This window comes from Sturnus vulgaris, chromosome 3 (genome assembly GCF_052056855.1).
Source record: "Sturnus vulgaris isolate bStuVul1 chromosome 3, bStuVul1.hap1, whole genome shotgun sequence".
NCBI classification, from domain to species: domain Eukaryota; kingdom Metazoa; phylum Chordata; class Aves; order Passeriformes; family Sturnidae; genus Sturnus; species Sturnus vulgaris.
Window position 1 is genome coordinate 66824230 of NC_142245.1, and position 19559 is coordinate 66843788.

Below are 19559 nucleotides of genomic sequence, written 5' to 3' on the forward strand. Positions count from 1 at the left end.
CAGGAACAAGTTTAGCAAGTTCCCAGGACTACCAAAGAAATATTTTTACAGTAAATGCTTTACTATGAAAGCTCTCATAAAAGCATCTAAGAAGTTGGAAGTGGTAGATGAAAAATTTACCCAGTTCTTACACTCCAGAAAGCAATTAAAGAGCACAAAAGAATATGACACTTCAATTTCCCCAGAGTGATGTAGTAACATGATCAGGCTACAGTGCCCCAGCCGAACTTCCAAAAGTATTCATGTATCACCATAGCCTGTAGAAAGATTATAATCTTTTATTGATTTATTGTTTTACAGATTCAGCTTTCAATAATAAAGTTCAATAAATCGTTTCCCTAATAATAAAAACTCATTTTACACATTATGTACAGGTACCCAAACATGTCACAGCGATAGCACAGACCTTCACACAGAACAAGCTGGGGAGAGGCGCTAAGGGCAAGGACGTACATTCAGAGATCAAGTCGTGGATATGCACAGTGCTTTTGGCACACCTCACTGAAGACTGCCCACACAGGGACAGTAAAATAATCCCAACTAAGTGATAATGTGGATTAGTTCAACTACATTAATTCCAGGAAGAACACTTAATTCACAATTAAACTAGCCATCAAAAGAGATTTAAGTTGAATCAAATGCAGCTGAACTAATCATTTTAGTTTTATTAAGCAATCCTCTGTAGACAAATTCTAGGCTGTGAAATCTGTCTCCAATATTGAACACATCTTTTTAGCTGAGATATGCAGAAGTTTGAGGACTGAGGGAACTCAGGTATGAGAAGTATTCTTTGGCAATTTGATACAAATATAAAAAATATATTTTTTGAGGGCTAAACGAAGCTTTTCCCATTACCACCAGCACCAGAACTGCTTCAGTGACACAGTAACACTTACATATCAGAACGTAAACACAACCTTGCATTTTAATGAAACAATTCAAATTACAGATGAACATCAATACTCCAGATACCCTTCAACAAGCTACCCACTCCCCACAAAAAAAGTTGAACTTAACACTCAGTGAGAAAACTTGCCCATGTCAATGACAGAGCCCAGGAAACACTGCACAACTGTTCACCTTCTCGGCAATACAGGACCTGGCACACACAAGAGACCAGTCCACAAAGTGTACTCAAGTGTACCTATTTTATGTCAAAACCCTTAGTTAATTTACTGAATATCCATTGCTCTGAGATAAAGCAGACCACAGGTCTCTTTTTCTAACTGCAATCTAACCTTAGTATGATGAAAAAATGCAGCTAACAGTTTATGCAATCTGCTTTATAACATTACATCAAGCAAAAATAAGTTAAAATACACCATATTTCACAATAAGGCAGACATTCATTTTAAATCTGGCAATTCCCTTTTAAAAACAGTTTTCCCTTCGAGTGACAGGGTTATCCCAATGGAGAAAAAGTCAGGCTCAGTTTGAAAAGTGGGGGAAGGGGGAAACAGGGAACACTTCCAGAATGAAGCATTCAACAGTTCTGCAGCCTGCAGGGCAGAAGGCTGCAATATTAATGTTGGTCTCCAGCAATACAGACCTAAAGATATTGCTTTGTCCAAACGCAGCCATAAACCTGCAATTTTAAACTGCTTCCAACAATGGGAACATAACTCAAATAGACCAGTCCACAATGAAAACTATTTAGCCAATATCTCTACTTAAGTTATCTCAGTGCTGAAATACTGTAGGGCAGCTTCACTTCATCTTCCTTCTTTGTCCCATTCAAACTTCTAATGCTCAGTTCAGAACAAATAAAAATAATAAAAGGCTTAAGCAGACTCCCTTTCCGGGCACACAAGTACAAGCAGTAAATCACATTTAGCCATGGAAGTTGACTCAGCCCATTTTCAAATCTTTCAGCAAATTATGCCAGAGCCTTATCCTGCTTGTTACTTTGAGTGAGCGTGTTATGGGGAGAACAGGTATACAAACAATACATAGTACTGCTTATGCTTATTCCCAATGGAAAACTGACCTGATGCTGAGAGATGTTCCATTCACTCAGGGCTTGTAGGAATACTTTCATTCCACCACTTAAAAAAAAAAAAAAAGCTGGATAGTGCAACAGAGACTGCCTAATCCACTTACCATAGAAGCTTCCATCCCTTTTTATGGAATCTTCTCAGTATTTCTAGAACTTAACACCTACAGTTGGCTTAGTCATCCCAGCCAAGTTGCAGACTCTATTTTCAGTTAACAAAACCAGCTTCTCTAGAATTCACATAGAAAATATAACTGAAGATAAACCATTAGCTCTGAAATGTCTGACCATGAAGAATTAAGGAACAAAGGTTGAAGTTCTTTCTTAGTTTTAAGCATCTTCAGAGCACGGAACTCCTATTTACATTGTCCTGTTGATCTCACAACACTTAATTCTTGCATGTTCATTTTGACACTTGAATGTCAAAGTGAGGGCAATTCAGCTTTGTTTTTAGTAACTGTCTTTTTCAAAGAGGGAATCTGTGAATTCCCCCCCCATAGATTCTCACGCATTCACACAGACTCTCTAGAAAGGTAAGACACTTTATTGAATTTTTTTGATAAATTAAGAAAGGACTATGAACCAGACATATGGGTCACAGGTGCTTGTAAACAGACATCAGTTCCTTCCCACAGAAAGCTTCACTCCATGCACTCAGCCCAAAGTCATTTTCCCCAGCGTTGCTCACAGGCTGCATAGTGATGGAGGGCAGAGAAAAAGTCTTCATAGCTGATGTTTAGGTGGGAAGGCAAAGAACTGAGAAAGCAAGTTAGAAACATTAAAATAAGCTTTTATATACACCACACTATTCATACAGCCACTCAGGTATATCACTAAAATCAAGCTACTGTCTGAGTAACCTTGTGAAGCTGTTCTCAGCATGGTTATTGTAACTCAACTCTTAACAACTAAACCTCTCACCCTCTAAACCAAAGCCTCCCATTAGAGCACACAGGGCCCTTCAAACCAGTGAAAAGCTGGAGCAGCACAGTTGTGCCCACACATTTCACTGCACTATAAAAGCACTGGGATTTAAGAAGTTCAGCAAATCTAGTCAGTTCAGTTATTATTAAAACTGAAAAGTAATCCATAAGTGTGATCTTCTCGTATTATCCCATTTCCCTTGTATCCTTAGTTTGCCTGTCAGAAACCTGTAAGCCACAGAGAATCAACACTGATGTAAGGAACACTGTCAAATGGGACTGGACCACAGACTAGGTGGTGACAGAAGTTGCTCCTTAAACCTGAGGCGTGAAGCCTGTTGTTGCCTAGTCAGGGCTAAAAAAAAAACCAACAATGAATGTTTGACAGGTTTCATTTAATAAATTTTAAAATACCCTCAAATAAATCCCCAGACACTTGTTTAGCTGGATCTCCTCTTTTGGCCAGTTTCATAAGTTACATGATAAAGACTTGTTTAGCTGGATATTTTTCATTCCAGTGTGTTTCACAACATTTAAAAGCAACTCACATGATTTCTGTTAGTCTGATGTGCCATGGAAGGAATCCTAATGTGCTGTCCACAGGACCAAACTTCAAGACTAAATCAGGATCAGGAAATCCATTTGTACCTGTAATAACAAATTACATTAGGTTTTATCAAATTCATCAGAGGATTTGTTTTAGTTCTAATCCCTAAGGCATCTGCTTTTTCACTAAATGCCCTTTTTTTTTTAAACGAAGATCCCAAGGACAAGTTAACAATTAAAAGCCCAAGAGGACAGACTGGTCTTGCAACACCTGAATGACCAACTGACTAAAAGCTTAGGCAGCCACTGCAGGCCCAGCTGGACTGTTATTTTTATGTCAGGTAGTTTTCAAAGACTTTCTATGGAAGGAACAGTTACATTGTTTTGAGTAACAGCAAACCTTAACAATGCTGGTTCATCTGACTTGTTCTAGTTTTGTCTTGGCAAATTCAGTTTTAGTAGCACAGAACATGCTGTACCCTGACTCTACCTACTACGGTCCTTACTTAACTATGTAAAACTCCAGACAAGCAGAGTGAAAGGACTATTAACACACACACAAAGAAAAAAAAAAACGCTTAAGGAAGTTTCATGAAGAGCACCTTGGTACTACAGACCATCAAAAAAAAAAAAAAACCAAACAACCTTGTTACATGACCTGTCTTTCTCAGTATGAGACTAAGACATAAATTTTAAAACCAACTTACTATAAAATTTCAAAGACACTTGCACCTGCCATCTGTCTGGTTAGAAGAGTGAGGAAGACCAGGGCAGTGTGTCTTTTTCTGTTACTGAGTGGACAACCTGACCCATGCTAGGGCAGAGCTAGATAATACTGATGAATTCCACTAGGTGCCTACACTCTTACTACCCATACCTTAAAGCCCCAGACAGTCATTCCCTCGTGAGAGCATGCTACTCATCTTCTGAGGCTGAAGACAGTTAGTGACCAAACACCACTGTCTCTGTCTCCCTTCCATAGTCTTCTGCAGTGCCTAAGCTGCTCCAGGCTAAAACTGACAGACAGGAAATAGGCTTAGAATGAGCAGTCTGAGTCCAGCTTTCCCTGCTAATTCTAGCAAGTTGATTAGAGCAACATGTGAAAGCCAGTAGAGCACCCCAAGGAGACCCAAGAAACTAAACAGTTCCTCTTGCACCTACCTAGCTCATCTGAAGAGCATTCCAGCATTTATAACCCTATTTTGCTATAATGCTGCAATTAGTCATTATTATTGCAGGTAATTTCTTGTCACTATCCATCAATTCTCAGGTTAAGTGCAAGAGTCCTTATACTGGGTAATGACTACCTTTAGCAGATAAAGTTTAATACAGCCTACTTGCTCCAAACTTCCAATGTTATTTCTCAATTCTTTCTTCGTTTGCTTAAATAAAAAAAAGCCCACTACACAAAAGCAGTCAAGAGCCTTTTACAATTTTCAGATTATTTGTGGAGGAACCTAACTTTGGGAATAATAGAAAAGGAAACTAAGGTCAGATTTTGCTCCACCCCAATTTTCAAACCAAAGCTGGAGATTTTTCAAGAAGTTCACATCTTCCCTCCCCACTGAATCACCACAATAGTGGTGATAGCTTCTTTACCTCTGGTAAAAGGTATTTTCCCAAGCATGTGCATTTCTAAGGAAGGATGAAGTTTTTAGATAGGAGTATCTTGTGCCACAGTCCAAATGTTATCACAAAGTTAAGAAAAAAATTGCAATGCAAAAGTCACTTATGTGTTCAGAAGCTAGCACATTAGTATGAAAGAGCTTTGCAGGGAAGCAGTGAATACTTAGAAGTGGGGACTGGAGGAAGTGGACAGCTTTACTCATCAGCTGATTCAGTAGCTGAGTACTCCTCAGCTGGTACAGCAGCAGGATCTTCAATACTGCAATCACTTTTCAAACAGGAAAAGACCTTCAGAGAGCCCAGTTAATGCTAACATTTCCTTCTGGATCCTATCTGAAGGAAAATGAAAATGCACACTGTAGTACTACTGTCAGAATAGCCTACTAAAAAACACTGTATGTGCTTTCCACTCTGCATCCATTTCTCTACCCAAACGTAGCAGCACTACAGATAATTTACAGGTTGAAGCTCCCTCAGAGCTGCTAGAGTTACATCAGTCAATTTATTATACACAGGATACAAGGATTTGGGAGCAGATTTAAAAAAAACAAGAGGCCAAAAGACTTGCACACTCAAAGGATGGGAATGTGGTAACATTCCCTCTAGGTCAGCAGTTCTGCAAGGGGAACATGAAGGAATTTTACAGCTGATAACTCTACCCTTCTTTTTTCCACATAGATTTTACAGGGCAACTTGAGTAGCCTTAATTGATAGTCATGTTCTTTGCTGGAAGGCAGACAGACAGCAAGCAGAGACAATATTAAAATGCAGGTGGCACCTACTTTTCTGAAAACAAGCTGGTTAGGCTGAGGCATTGCTCAGAAGAAAGTACTCTTACACTGCAGAAAACTCAAGCTGTAAGAATTAAGTGCATGACTGAATTAAGAACAAAAAAAGCCACATGACAAGCTAGAATCATACCATTTTAGGACTAGGCTTCAATAACTGCACCCTAAACATGAACAAAAAGTTTAAAAACTACATTAACAGGTATTTAAATCAAAATTTAAAATCCCAGAGATTTACATAAGACAGCATGAATGCAAACTCTAAGAGCATAACTACTCAAGTATTGCTTTTCAAAACATGCTCTCAAATCAGTAATGCACAGATGCTTACTTTCAATACTGTTCCAGTAAAAATGCACACAAACTAAATTTGCCTACAAGTAAAACAAAGTTTAAAAAGCTGCTGCTAAATAAGTAATGAAAGAATACTTTGCCTCCAACAATGTCCTAAACATTAAGTAAACAAATTAGTAAGTATGACTAGTTACAGATATTATCCTTAATTACTAGCCACATAGATGAAGCAGCCTATTTCAAGGTTCATCATTTTGACAGATTAGATCTCTTTCTGTGCTCAGCTAGCATGCAATACTCCTAAAATAAATCCGCAAATTTTAAGATTGGACCTTAATACTTTTAATATATCCAGACAGAAGATTCCCAGCAAGTTTGAAAAGCTGCAGTTAAGTATCACTGGCCAAAATACACACAATGGGTAGCAATTGTCACCAGTCCTCCATTACATTAGTGACTGTTCTGAAGAGGCAGTCGTTAATTTCCTTTAACTGCCTTTAGGGTATAACGGAATAGATGTTCTAAGCTCTTCTTCAGGTGCCCTATTGAATACATTTAATAGTTCCATTTTAGGAGGATGCTGACAACAGGGAATGGAATTTGGTTTGAAGTTAAATGGCCAAACTGCCATGGAAGTCCATCCACAGTACAATTCAGCTGACCAGACACATGAAAAAGAAGAAATCACTCTCTAAAGTCCAATTAATGGGGACCACACTACAATAATGTGCCTAAAGGGATCCAAGTTCAAGTGTGCAATCTAAAACCTGAACCCTGCCAAGCTAATTACAGCTACAATTAACATGCACAGATCTCCTAGGCAAGCTGAGAAACTCATTATAGCTCCATAGTACCACTAGAAAAGTGGGTGCTAATTCTAAACTACTTCTCCCAGGTGTTATACTAGGGCAGTCCTGCCCTTTTCAGAGCTATTGCATGTAGTCACACAATCTCAGTGCAGAGTCAGTAATCTGCATGAATTAGTAATGAAGACAACTAAGCTAGTGTGGGTTATAGAGCAGCAAGAGAACAGCAAGTGTTCTATCATTTTCACTCAGGGTAGTAGTCAGGCAGCAGGAACAGCTTTAAATTGCTGTAACCAGATCTGGAAAAGACTCTGCCCATCCATGTTTGCAGCTTGCAACTTACAGGAAGTTTACCTAAATTAGAGTAGTCTTAGGTACTCCCAGTAGTACTTTTTTCAAAAAGCTCATTGCAGAACATACCACAGAGGCTATAAACTCTGAAAAGCCAAAACCCTGCAATTTAGCTTAATATTTCTGCTAAAGAATTTTTCTGCTTAAAAGAACAGCTCAAAAGGCAATAATTTTTTTAACAGAAGTCTAAAAGCAATAATCATAACTTACTCTGATAGACTAAGCATCAAGATTCCAAGCAATAAATATACTAGTAACCAAATTGTTACTAATTGAGTACTCTTTCCCCTCCACATTATACTTACTACTTAATAAGTTGTCTAACATATTCACATCCAGGTCTGAATGTGTTCTTTGCTGCTGTGCTACCAACTGACAGAAGTTCTGAGCAGCTTTGACTATGTCTGCTTTTCCATCTTCCGGAGACAGCACCTTCAATGTAGATTGGCAATTTAAAACTGAAAGTACAAAACACAGTTTAAAAGCAACAAATATAACTGGTTTGCATGTGTTTTAGATAGTCACAGATACAGTTGAAAGTAGCTTGTAGTTTAATTCACATATTACAGCTAGTCACAGATATACCTCACCTGTCTCTTAGAGAAGTGGGTAAGTTTTCTGAATTTCCTGTATTACACAAAACACAAGCTTAAGAAAACTACTTTGAGAAATCTTGTGAGAATGGGGTTTAATTCAGTCTTGAAATGTAGTTTTTCAAGAAATTTGCATTGGTTCTTATGTTGTCAGGCAAAGCACTAAGAAGAAAGGTGCTTGGGATAGTAACTTAAGGAGTTCAGGGAAAGGAAAAAAAAAACCCAACAAACTAATTTCTACCCTAGAAGAGGAAGGTGTTTTTAACAGCTACTCTGTACATTCATGTGACAATGATTAAAATGGGGGCCTCCCTCACTCTGATCACAGCATCTTGATGCAAGAGTTACAGTAAGGATCTAAGACTGCTACAGTGAAGCTTGGAACAAGATAATAGCCCAGAATTCATCTATTCATTTGTAATTATGTCTGTTACTTAAGAGGACATTTCACAATCTTAATCCTACACTACTGAGAAGCAAGAGTCTTCTCATACAATATGACTTGCATCATTGTCAGTTCTGGTAAGGTACCTGAGAGATAAACTTGCCAAGGAAGCTGAAGGCCACAGATGGTTCACTCTAGCTGGCTTGAAGTTAAGTGGGTTAAATACCAAAGTGTCAACACTTGAGGCTGATACTAAACTTATGATAATTACAACCAGATACTTAAAAATAACGTTTCTTAAGACTGCAGAACCTGACTGCAAAGGATCACACAGCACAGTCAAGATTTGTAAGAACATGTAAAACCCCTCAATTCATCTATCCAATGCTAGCACAATGAAAAGAATTGCTCCATAATATTGCTTGATTTGCAAATTCGCATCCAATGTCCTAGATTAAAAAATATTTAACAGTATCCCTAAATGTAATACATGCAATTTTGTTTTTCAGAAGTGAAAAATTGCAGATAATAAATTGGATAGATGTCAGTTTGTTCAGCTGAAACATCTGATCTGACTATGAAGCCTTCTAAAAAAGAATGAAGAACTTAAAAAGAGAACAGAAAACACCTCTGCTTTTCACAGTTTCCAGCACAAACGGTTCCTGAGATTTAAACGCACACTTTTCATCAGCAAGTCTAAGAAGTCTTTCAGTAGTTTGTTTGGTGTGAACACAAATAACCCAACTCATGTAAATGTAGCTAAGTATGATGGAGTTAAACACATAATAGCCTGCCGACCCCATTTTCTGCTGGTTATTTCAACCTTGACAGGAAAAAAAAATAGCATGAAACCTGGGTTCTTCCACAAAAGTGCTAGCATTTTAGGCTAAGCTGTTCATAAAACAAGTTCATGTTACAATATTACACTTTATACTGGAAAACTGGCACAAAGGATTTTGGTATCCAGTCAGCTCTCATAGGGGAGGCAACATCTGCAAACAGCGTTTTAAACACAGCTAAATACCACAATTTGTGCAGTCTTTTCGTAAGTATTTGAACTATGATGATCTTAAAACAAAGGTTGTTTAGGTATTTTTTTTACAAGACCTGCTTAAATATTATGAGTTGCAGTTTGGAGAGCTGTATCAGCCCATCCCTTTAAGACAAAGGCCTGATTCAAGTACATGCCTGTAATTTATTATATTTTAAACAGACTTCAAGCATTTGTCTTAGGCAGCAGATAAGTAAATGACTACTTATAGCAGATACTACCAAATAAAGAACATCAACCTTGAAACCTATTCCTGCTTTCCACATCTAAATACATGCAAAAGCTATTATTACCAAATTTATTCTTTTAACTTGTGCCCTTTACCTTCCTGATGGCATTATACCTTGCCATGACAATCAGCAGTCTTCTCTTTCCCTTTCTCCTTCCCACTTTGAGGTGTATGTTTGGAAGATGGAAGAACACACATTGTTAGCTTGTAAGTCCCCTTACACTTCAGCACTTTTTCAATTCTCAGCAAAAGAATTTACTTCACTGAAATAGTGAGGAGTGAAGGCACACTGATGTATTGAAGGGGCCATGGCACAACAGTCAGGCTGAAGGAAAGATCAGACCACCCAGTAATGATTACTACAGCAAGGACAGAGCAGTGCTTTGCTGTTAGTTAAGAACAAATAACCACACTAGAAGTTTAATACTAGCTCAGGAAGGTTGCATGTTTTCTGATAATCAGTTCTTAATGAAGAAAAAGGTCACTGCACACAGGAATGTGTTTAAGTAAAAGCAGATCTATGACTGATATACAGCTATTTAGAGGCATACCAAGACCCTCTTGTAGTTCATCTTACCTTGACCAGTTTTGTCGTGATTTGCAAATTCCCCGGTGTACTTTGAGCAATCTAGTCCCAAGAGTTCTTGCTGCTGTTTTAAAATTTCATCCATCAATCTTGAATTATTCCTCTTGAAAATGCCTTTAAAAAAAAAAAAAGTTGCATGTCAGCCAACTTCTATAAAGGGTGTTACAAAACAAATCTGACACTAGGCAAGAAGAAAAAATTGTCAGTACTGGATCCAGACTAGAGTTCACAAGTGTGGGTAAGAATTCAAAGCAAATTCTACCGCACATGACTAATTTGAGTGACGTGGAAAGACAACTCGTGCTTTCGTTCTTCTTTCACCCAGCCTGATTCAAGCAGCAAACTGCAACTGTGTAAGGGATAGCTTAAGACTTACTTCATTGTCCTTAGTATGCCAGAAATAAAGAAAGCAATAATTAGCAAAGAACAACCAAGTCAGATTAACACCAAATAAGCACCACGCTGTTTATGTCTGCTACCACTTATTGCCACATCCCTAAGGCTGCAGGCTAACAAAGCAAGTCGCCACTGAATCAGCATTTCAGGTCTCAGTAACTGCCCACTCTTAAGCCATCCAATAGCACAGATTTCCTAATAAGACAATTTCACAAACTGTATGTTTCAAAGAATTCATGCAGTCCCCAAAGCCTTTTTCTACTTACACATTTAAGGTAGACACATTGTGAATGCAGGAAATCACAAAAGCCTGTTTCAAACATATTTGGGTTCCTGTACTAAAATAAATTCTAGCTTTTGAGAAACATAATTATTTCTAATTAAATACCACGGTAAAACAAAATGTTACAGCTTAAATATTTACAATCCAAAAGCACGGCTAGGCATATTCACTTAGGAACTGGATAATGCTTTTATCACATGGTATTCAGAGACTTTTACTGAGCTTCAGTCAGAAACCTTATGTCAAACACTTCAGCTGACCAGTCTAAAAATGCCCATACACTAATCTTACAATGTAGACAGTTCAAAGGGCAATGAAAAACATACAATTTTATGATCAGGGTTAGGATTCAGCACCACAATCTGACTCTAGGATCTAGAACTGCTACAACAGTTCCCACATTGGTCAAACAGTGTAGAAGCACTGGATTAACACTGTAATACACTAAGAGTTAGTTTGCAATATGAAGTGATACAATGCACTTATTTAAAATGCTAGCCTTTAGGCCTAGTGAATTAGAACTTTTCTATAGGCTTCATTAGAGGTTTTAATAGGTGGGGCAAAGTATCTATTTTTCCTCTCATCCTGTAAAAATAAAAAAAACAAACAAACCTACTTTGTTATATAAGCGTCAGTGATGCTTACAGTTTATTTCACGTATTACAGAAAAGCAAGTTGTGGTAAGGCACAAACCTCTACAGAAAAAAGTGTGTTAGAATACTTTTGCTAAGTTTAAACTGAAGTTAAATTGTTGCTCTTTGTTCTTCTATTTTCTAGAGCATACTCATACGTAACAGAAATTGGGAATGCTGCTTTAAATAATACTGTTTGATACAACTGTGCCTGGCTCAGTCTGTTTCATGCTGGGGTTAGCACAGATTGTCTTCCTTACTCCCAAGGTCAGCAGCAATGCAGCCACTGCAATTGCTAATCCTGCACATTCTTCAAGGAAGATCTGTACAAGGCTGCATGTGCCTCACTTTTAAGAATCACTTGACTTCCAGACACTTTTAGATATAAGAAATAAAACTGTTCAATATCCAGAAAAATAGGTGACATAATTAGGAAAGGCTCCTAATTTGGAAAATAAGCTGCTCCTCCTCTTCCCCTTTCCCACCCAACACTATTATCAAATCCCTTCTTGTGAAAGGTTTTTGCCTATTCCTGCCAAAGACCGGAAGAACTAATTTAAGACTCCACACTCCAGCTCTAAAGTGAATTAATACATTGAGGACAACAGATAGAACAACTGACCAAGGTGTTTGTTCTCAGTATAAAGATACATCTGATAACGGAATTGGTCCAGCTCCAAAGTGAAGGTCCTTAACACAGACAGATACAGAAGACTTGCTAAATAAATGTGTTCTTAAGATTTATCTGAGTATCACCCTTCTATTCTGCTCATTTATCATCCATCCCCTCAGTTGTTCAAACTTGGGGACTGCATGGCTCTTGGAATAGCAGTTTAACAAATAGGAAGCCACCAGAGTTTTATCATGTAGTTGCAGTACACTTTCCTTGGAAAGGCCTCCACACCTAAATTCCCACTGATCCACCAACCTTGACACATACACAGCTTTCCTGAAGAGAAGATCCTGAATCACAGCAGAAGGTAGTAAAAATTCAGACTAACTCAGATCTTAATTAAAAACCCAACAGCATTTGGAAATACTCCTTCAACATTTGTCTCTCAGTCAGTGCATAAAAGACTTATGAATGCACATCACTGCAAACATAGTCCTGCCAAATGCAATATTCACAGGCCAAATTCACATTCAACTTCAAGAATTTTAAATGATCATGACTCAGCTATATTCTCCTTTCTCTTACAGTATCTCAAACCCCCATTTAACTAGAAGGCTCATTTTTTTTAAACTTTGTCAATGTACCCAAGTTAGTTCTGGGAGATGCTGTTGCTTAATTAAAACATGACAAATATAGCAAATAAGTGCATGAGTAGGCCAACTCGGTAACAGAATTATGTGTTTCTAGGTAGTGAAACTTAACTCCTCATTTACTGCTACCCTCCAATTTTGTTCACAGTCCTTCACACAAGTTAAAATAAGTTCATAATGTGATTTTAATACTATAAAAAAATTATGGTTTGACAAAGGTCTAATAATTTTTAGAAATACAACAGCTGTTTGCTGTTAACTGAAAAAAATGTGGCATTAGTCATATTTATAATATGGAACACAAATATGAAATTGTCACTATAATTTCTCATCAGAAGATTTTCTCGTTTTGAAAAGCAGAAACATTCAGTCAGAACTCGGGAACCTTTGCAAGCTGGTGCAAACGTGTGTATTCCTGCAAATGAAGTGTTCTAAGAATTACATATATTTAAGCACTAAAATTCCCAAAGCCAGAGTATAAGACTCTCCATCCTGGTTTGGTTTTTTTTAACTACTGAGAACTTGTGAACTGTTTTCAGGGATAGTACTTTTTTTTACAACACAAGCTGCAAGCGTGCTGTCAGTCATTTGTTGCTGTTGGAACTCGGGCAAACCAGAAGTGTTTTAGCTTCCTGCAGCAGTCCTCCATTACACAGGTCTTTTCCAGGGCATATACCTTTTGCTCAGATTTACAGCATCTACAAGCCATGCCCCTTTACTTGCAACCATGGTGTTGCAATATTTTAGGGTTAGATATTGATAAATGAAGTTTGTAATTAAGAGGCTGCAAGTTGTAATTAAGTGGCAAGCAGGTGTAGAAGTGACAAGATCTTGAACTGGAAGCAAAAAACTACCACAAAGAAACACCACCAAGTGATGTCAACCATTTGTTTGTCTTACTGGACTACCACAGTCATCACCTGTTAATGCTTTAATGGCATCTCAAAGTTCAACATTCTTAGTTGCCCTGCTTTTTAAAGCAGCAGAATCTGGTAAAGCACAGAATAAGAGTTAGCTCATCCTTGCAAGGGAACACCTTACCAAAGTGGAGTCTAGTAAAGAACATATCTCCACAACATTTCAGTTATTTGCTTTCTCAACTTCTTCCCAGTGCTGACAAGGAAAGAGTAATCAAAAGTTGTAATTGTTATCAGGTATTAACACTTTGAGAACATTAAATAACAAGCCACTTCAAAGCATGCACATGCAAGAAACTGTTTTAATATATGAACAACTTTTGCCTACATCCTGTTGGATCATGTTGGTTGATAACAGAAAAAAGCACAGCCATTACACTGGACCTCGTGGGACATGGAAAGCTAAAAACAAATACCTCCTTTATTCCAAGAGTCTAATAAAAAAAAAAATCCAAGTTTGAATGTAGCTGAAGTCACTCAGATTTCAGTCAGATTAAGGCCATTTAAGACAGCACTAACCAAGCAAAGAATTTGACTTAGAACTCCACAGGTGACCATTCCTCTCACATTTATTCTTGGAGGGACATTCTGCACTAAGAGAACAGAAGCTCATCAACAACTGAAAGAAAAGATACCTCTTTTATATGTCCCATTCTTTTAAGTGATTACTTTCTATAGATTAGAGCTATCCCTTTTAATGAATGTGATCTGAGAATTCCTCTCAAGTCGATACCAAAACACAATTGTTGAACATGAAATTTCACGTGGGTGAAGGCCCACAGCAGATGACATATGAAATTGGTATCTCACAAGCTTCCCAGTGACATAAAACCACAACGTATTTATCTTGCCCAGTGAAATGAACACACTGCACACCCAGAAGATTTTATGGAATGATTGAATCAGCTAAACTACCAAGTAATCTATCTAGAAGAGACCAGAAACCTCCTTTGTGGCTAATGAAGTAATTTCTTTTGCATACTCTATCCTTCCAAACAGTTTAAGAGAAAAGCAGTCAGAAGCAAAGCAGTTCACTAGAAAGCTAATAAAATCAGGATGAATAAGTCCAAATTTTCAATTCAGTCACACTATGGGCTTTAAGAAACGTTCAGCGTGAAGCATCTATCTAGGAGTCTAAAGTACCAAGTGCCAAGAGATTCAGCAAGCTCCCAAAAAGCACTCTAGACTTGTCCTAAACTATATCAGGAAAGTTTCACAGACGTAACACTCAATCAAGCTCTCACAAATTGCAAAACAACTACCAAAAGAAAGTTAAAGCATACAGCACTAGTAAAAGGCTTCTGCTCCCCAGAAGGTATTTTAAGTGCTATTACATTATTGCACTATCAATCCCTTCTGACTGCAACAAGGCTCCAGTATTTCCTCAGAGATAAGGTCTTGAGAAGAATGGCTAGATTTCTACCAATAGGACTGGCAATACAGAAGTCAACAGAAATAAAATCTTGATCAAAAGCCTGAAACTTTAGCTTGCACTATTTAACCCAGGTGCGCACAGTAGCATTAAGTTTATTATGGCTTTGTCATGCTGCACATCAAGGAAAATTGAGAGAAAGTGCTTCCACACACCAGGGACAATAAAGCCAGGCCAGCTTGGGCCTCCAAACATGCTGAGGCAACAGAGAAAGTCTCAGTTCTGAGCCCTACACAACTCCAGCCAAGTTGTCTTTACAGTTACTGGTGCAGCTGCTGTAACAAAACAGTGTCAGCTGGAATGCAGCTACTTCTTTTGACACTGAAGAATACATGAACAACCTTCTACTTAGCAATTTTGTAAAAAATATAGAAATTCCCTATTATAAACAAATTAACAGCTTATCTAGCACTTCTGTAAAGAATTTCATGCTTCCCTTTCCTCCTGTAGAAGGGGCAGTTAAGGATATATGTTGAATTTAATCCTTCCGCAGGAAACCGAAACACTATTTCTTGCAGAGAAGGCAACCACGAAAGACCATGCTTGTAAACAAGGTTTCAAAAGAATCTCAGTACTGTACATATGCAGTGAAGGAAAAGAAACAAATTACGGCATACAGCACCACAGCTAACACTGATCCAGAGCACTTTAATTAGTTTTCCCTCTCCACTACAGCCAGCACCAGTGGGGACTTAGACAAATCAATAGTCGGTACAACTGTATGAACACAAATCCTCACAGAAGTCGCTCAGCAGTGAGTCCCCTCACCATCTGAGTTTATGGAAACAAGTGCACTCTGTAATTGAGTCACCCCCTGCTACTGGTAAGAGCAAGTTGTACCTGACTTTATTCACCTTCACTATTACCAGTGTTAGTGCTGAAGGTTTCAGGCTCCACCACCGAGCACTGGATTTAGCAACAGCTGCAACATCCTACTTAATGACAAGTCTATCTGGAAACGGTGTATGCTCAATCAAGACACCCTAAGGAGCTTAGCACCAAAAGAAAGGCAGCATATGTGCTATTACCAGCAGTAAGCATACACTAGAGCTGCATGAATGACTACTTGCTTGCTCTCTGAAGCTGAAGTCAGTGTAGCACAGTGTAGCTGTAGTCAGCTGTGCACAAAGCAGTTGCAGCTGCTATCCTGGAAAACCCATTGAACATCTGTGGAACATGAAGTGTAATGGCAGGCGATTCTCATCAACCCTGGAAGTTTGGCAAAAGCCACAGACTTAAAACTTTTTAGTTGATCTGCCTTCTTCGATTTTGCTCCAACAGACTGGAAATCAAGCTAGCAATTAAACTAGCATATTCTAGTATCAGAGGACCAACAGAAGAACAAGCTACTGAAAAATGTTTTGATACAGAAATCATGAGATAATAGCTGTATTTTCAGATTTCAGAGATGACAGCAAAACCTCTTAACATATAATTTTAGAATGAAAAATTAAAATCCACATTCATCACACAACCTGCACTTAATAAAAACAACCAAACTAAAAAAAAAAATTCCCAACACCAAAACAAAAAATATCATCACAGAACAAAAGTGAATGATTCACATATATAACTTTAAAATGAATGAAACAATACATGGATACAGCAGCAAATAACCCAAGATTTTTTTTTTTATGAACTGCTAGCAATAACAATTGTTCTGCAAGGTTATTTCAGCTCTTCAGGGGACAAAACCTTTCAATTTCCGGTCATCATATTTAGTGTTCTAACAATCAATCTTAGATCTGACTCAATTTATACACATGCTGGAGAAGCAAGCAGTAGTAGGTTCTCAAAAAATAATGTTTCAGATACTGCTACAACTCTGGCTCCTCACTGCGAGGCAGGAGCTCAGCAACAGTGGCTACCTAAGCACTGGCTGTGCCCTCTCCCTCCTCAGTGTTGCAGAGTGAGCAAGATGAAAACCAAGACGACCAAGAAACATGATTCTCAGCTTGATCCGTTCTTCAGTTCAGTTCTCATATGTATAATTTGTGGAGCACAGTGCTGGAATCTAAAAAGGAACTAAACAACATACATAACATATTAGGCAATACTGCCCATAGTTTATTTGAGGTTTGACACAAGTTAAAGATCCTGTAAAATAAAAATGTCTCTCTTCAAGCTGTGGGGAAACTCTCTCTTCCTTGGTGCTGTTTGCTCTGCAGCATTTCACCTGGTTAAATGCTTTCCAAGTTGGGAGCAAAACCGGTCAACATATAAATGACTTTTCAGAAGGTGTTCTCTGTGTGCTTGAGATGTTATGCTAATATTTTATATCATTATTTGATTTCCAAGCAACGAAACGTTCTCCCTCTGAAATACAACATAACCAAGTTCCACAATAGCCCTGCACAGATGGCCAGTTTAAACTGCTAAGTGACTGGTATTAAGACCAGTTTCTCATAATGATCTTAGAGAATTTAGTGAAAGTCAAGTCTTCCGAGTCTTTTATGGCATAGAAGCAACCATGTAACAGAACTATAAATGGTGATAGTGTAAAACAAGTGAAAAATTTTTAAAAATCACAAATGCCTATGCTCAAGGAAAGGTCTGCATACATCAGATGCTTTTGCACACTTGATGGCAAAAGACTTCACCTACTTATGTGGGATGCGCTGCTGCACTGCATTTCCAGGAAGAGGACTAGAAGACAACTGTACCTGTAACCTGGCATAAATCCACACAGTTCACCTAACCTGCACAACACCTCTAAACATCCATTGGAAGTGGCCCAAAGCAAGTTAAACCCTGGTCTCCTACAGTCTAACCCCTGACAGCAAGAGCACAGGGATCTTCAGAATGAACCATTTTCCTCTGCAGAGGACAGAAACAAGACACAGTCCATGCAATGTTGCTAGCCCTTCTGAGTTGACAGCTTGCCCAGTACAAGTTAGAGATTATCTCTCAACAGCTAGACAGAAAGCTTCACTTAAGAATATCTTGAATATGGCTGGTTTTAGCTCCCCACTAGGAAAGGACAGGTATGAGGAAGACAGATTTGTTCCATCATTTCCTCATAGTATGTGAAACCCAAACTCTGAGCCTATCTTTATGATAGTCAGTGACGTGAAATCAACATACCTACAAAGAGCCAGAGTTCAATGGTCTTACACCTGAGGCACAGTAATAAATCACATAGCAGATATGAAAAAACACCAGAGCTTCCAGGAACACTGGCTCAGCATTAACTCAAAGGCCAAGCAGCACCAAATGCAGATCACATAGTCCAATTTCATAATACAGACAGCACATAGGACATGCCTGTGTTTAACTACTTCATATAGGAGTACCTGAAAACAGAAGGCTACTTTCATTCATTCACTTCTGGAGATTCAGCCCTAGCTCATAAACAGCAGTCATAAGAGCAGGTAGCCGAAGGCTCTTCCCAATTAACAGTCCCTGCCTTAGGCTTTCAGATGTCCGCAGTTACTGTCAGCCCAAGGCTGTGGACACGGCTCTAGAAAGCACGCAAGACCGGGTCATCCGACACAGGAGCTGGGCCAGAAGGGCAACTGGGCCATTCCCCAGGGACAGGAGCTCTGCAGCGGCCAAGCAGCTCCAGCGGATGCGAAAGGAGCTGCCAGGAGAGAGGCCAGCACCGGACCCCAGAGCAGCACGGCCCTCTGGCTCCACGCCAGGAGGCGCTCCCAGGGCGGCCACCGCCCGGGACGGGGACCAGGGGCACCGCGGCCGCCGCTCACCGTTATGGTCGTAGACGCTGACGTAGGAGATGCCCACGGCCATGCACCACACGACCAGGCTGGCCATGTCCGCGTAGCTCGGCTCCTCCTCGGTCACCACCAGCCCCACGTGCACCGGCAGCTTCCGCAGGGCGCGCCCGTCCGCGCGCCACCGCTGCCGTCCGCGCGCCGCCCCGCCGCGCGCGGGTCCTCGCCGCCGCCAGGCCGCGCGCGCCTCGCGGAACCCGAGCGCGCGGGCGGCGGGCGCCAGGAGCGCGCAAGAGGTGGCGGCGGCGGCGGCCGCGCGGCCGCGCAGGCACGCGAGCAGCGCGCGCTGCAGGCAGAGCAAGGCGCGCACCAGCGCGTGCAGCGCGCGCCACGCCAGACCGCCCGCCCCGCTCATGGAACCGACCGACAGGAACGCGCGGGGCCCGCGGGGGAGCGGCGGGAGAGCTTCAGCCGCTGCGCGCCGCTCGCCTCGCCATCCCCTCACGGAGCCCGCGTCCCCCGCCCGGCAACCGCCAGCGCCGCCATCTTCCCGCCGCCCCGCCTGATCTTTCACCTCTCAACCCGCCACACGCGAGCCGCCCGTTGGCCGCCGGGCGGGATGACGTCGCTTCCGCCCGCGGAGCGCGAGTGACGTGGCCGCGAGAGAAGGAGGGGCGGGGCTGTGAGCGGGGCGGGGCCGCGCCCCCTGGCGGCCGCTGCTGGCCATGGCCCGGCGGTGCCGGGAGCGGGAGGGAAGGCGCCGGAGCGGGGCGGGGCGGGGCGGGGCGGAGCGG

At 40.3% G+C, this 19559-nt stretch overlaps 1 protein-coding gene across 1 annotated transcript; it reads right to left on the reverse strand.

Annotated features, from left to right (window-relative positions):
* Positions 1 to 260: 260 nt before the first annotated feature.
* Positions 261 to 19329, reverse strand: NUS1 (NUS1 dehydrodolichyl diphosphate synthase subunit). Its single transcript, XM_014876713.2, has 5 exons — positions 18799 to 19329; positions 10163 to 10285; positions 7633 to 7785; positions 3465 to 3564; positions 261 to 2749 (listed from the first exon to the last, which is right to left on the reverse strand). Exons 1-5 carry the CDS (start codon positions 19178 to 19180, stop codon positions 2659 to 2661), a joined length of 849 nt encoding a protein of 282 aa, XP_014732199.1. The 5' UTR covers positions 19181 to 19329; the 3' UTR covers positions 261 to 2658.
* Positions 19330 to 19559: the final 230 nt, after the last annotated feature.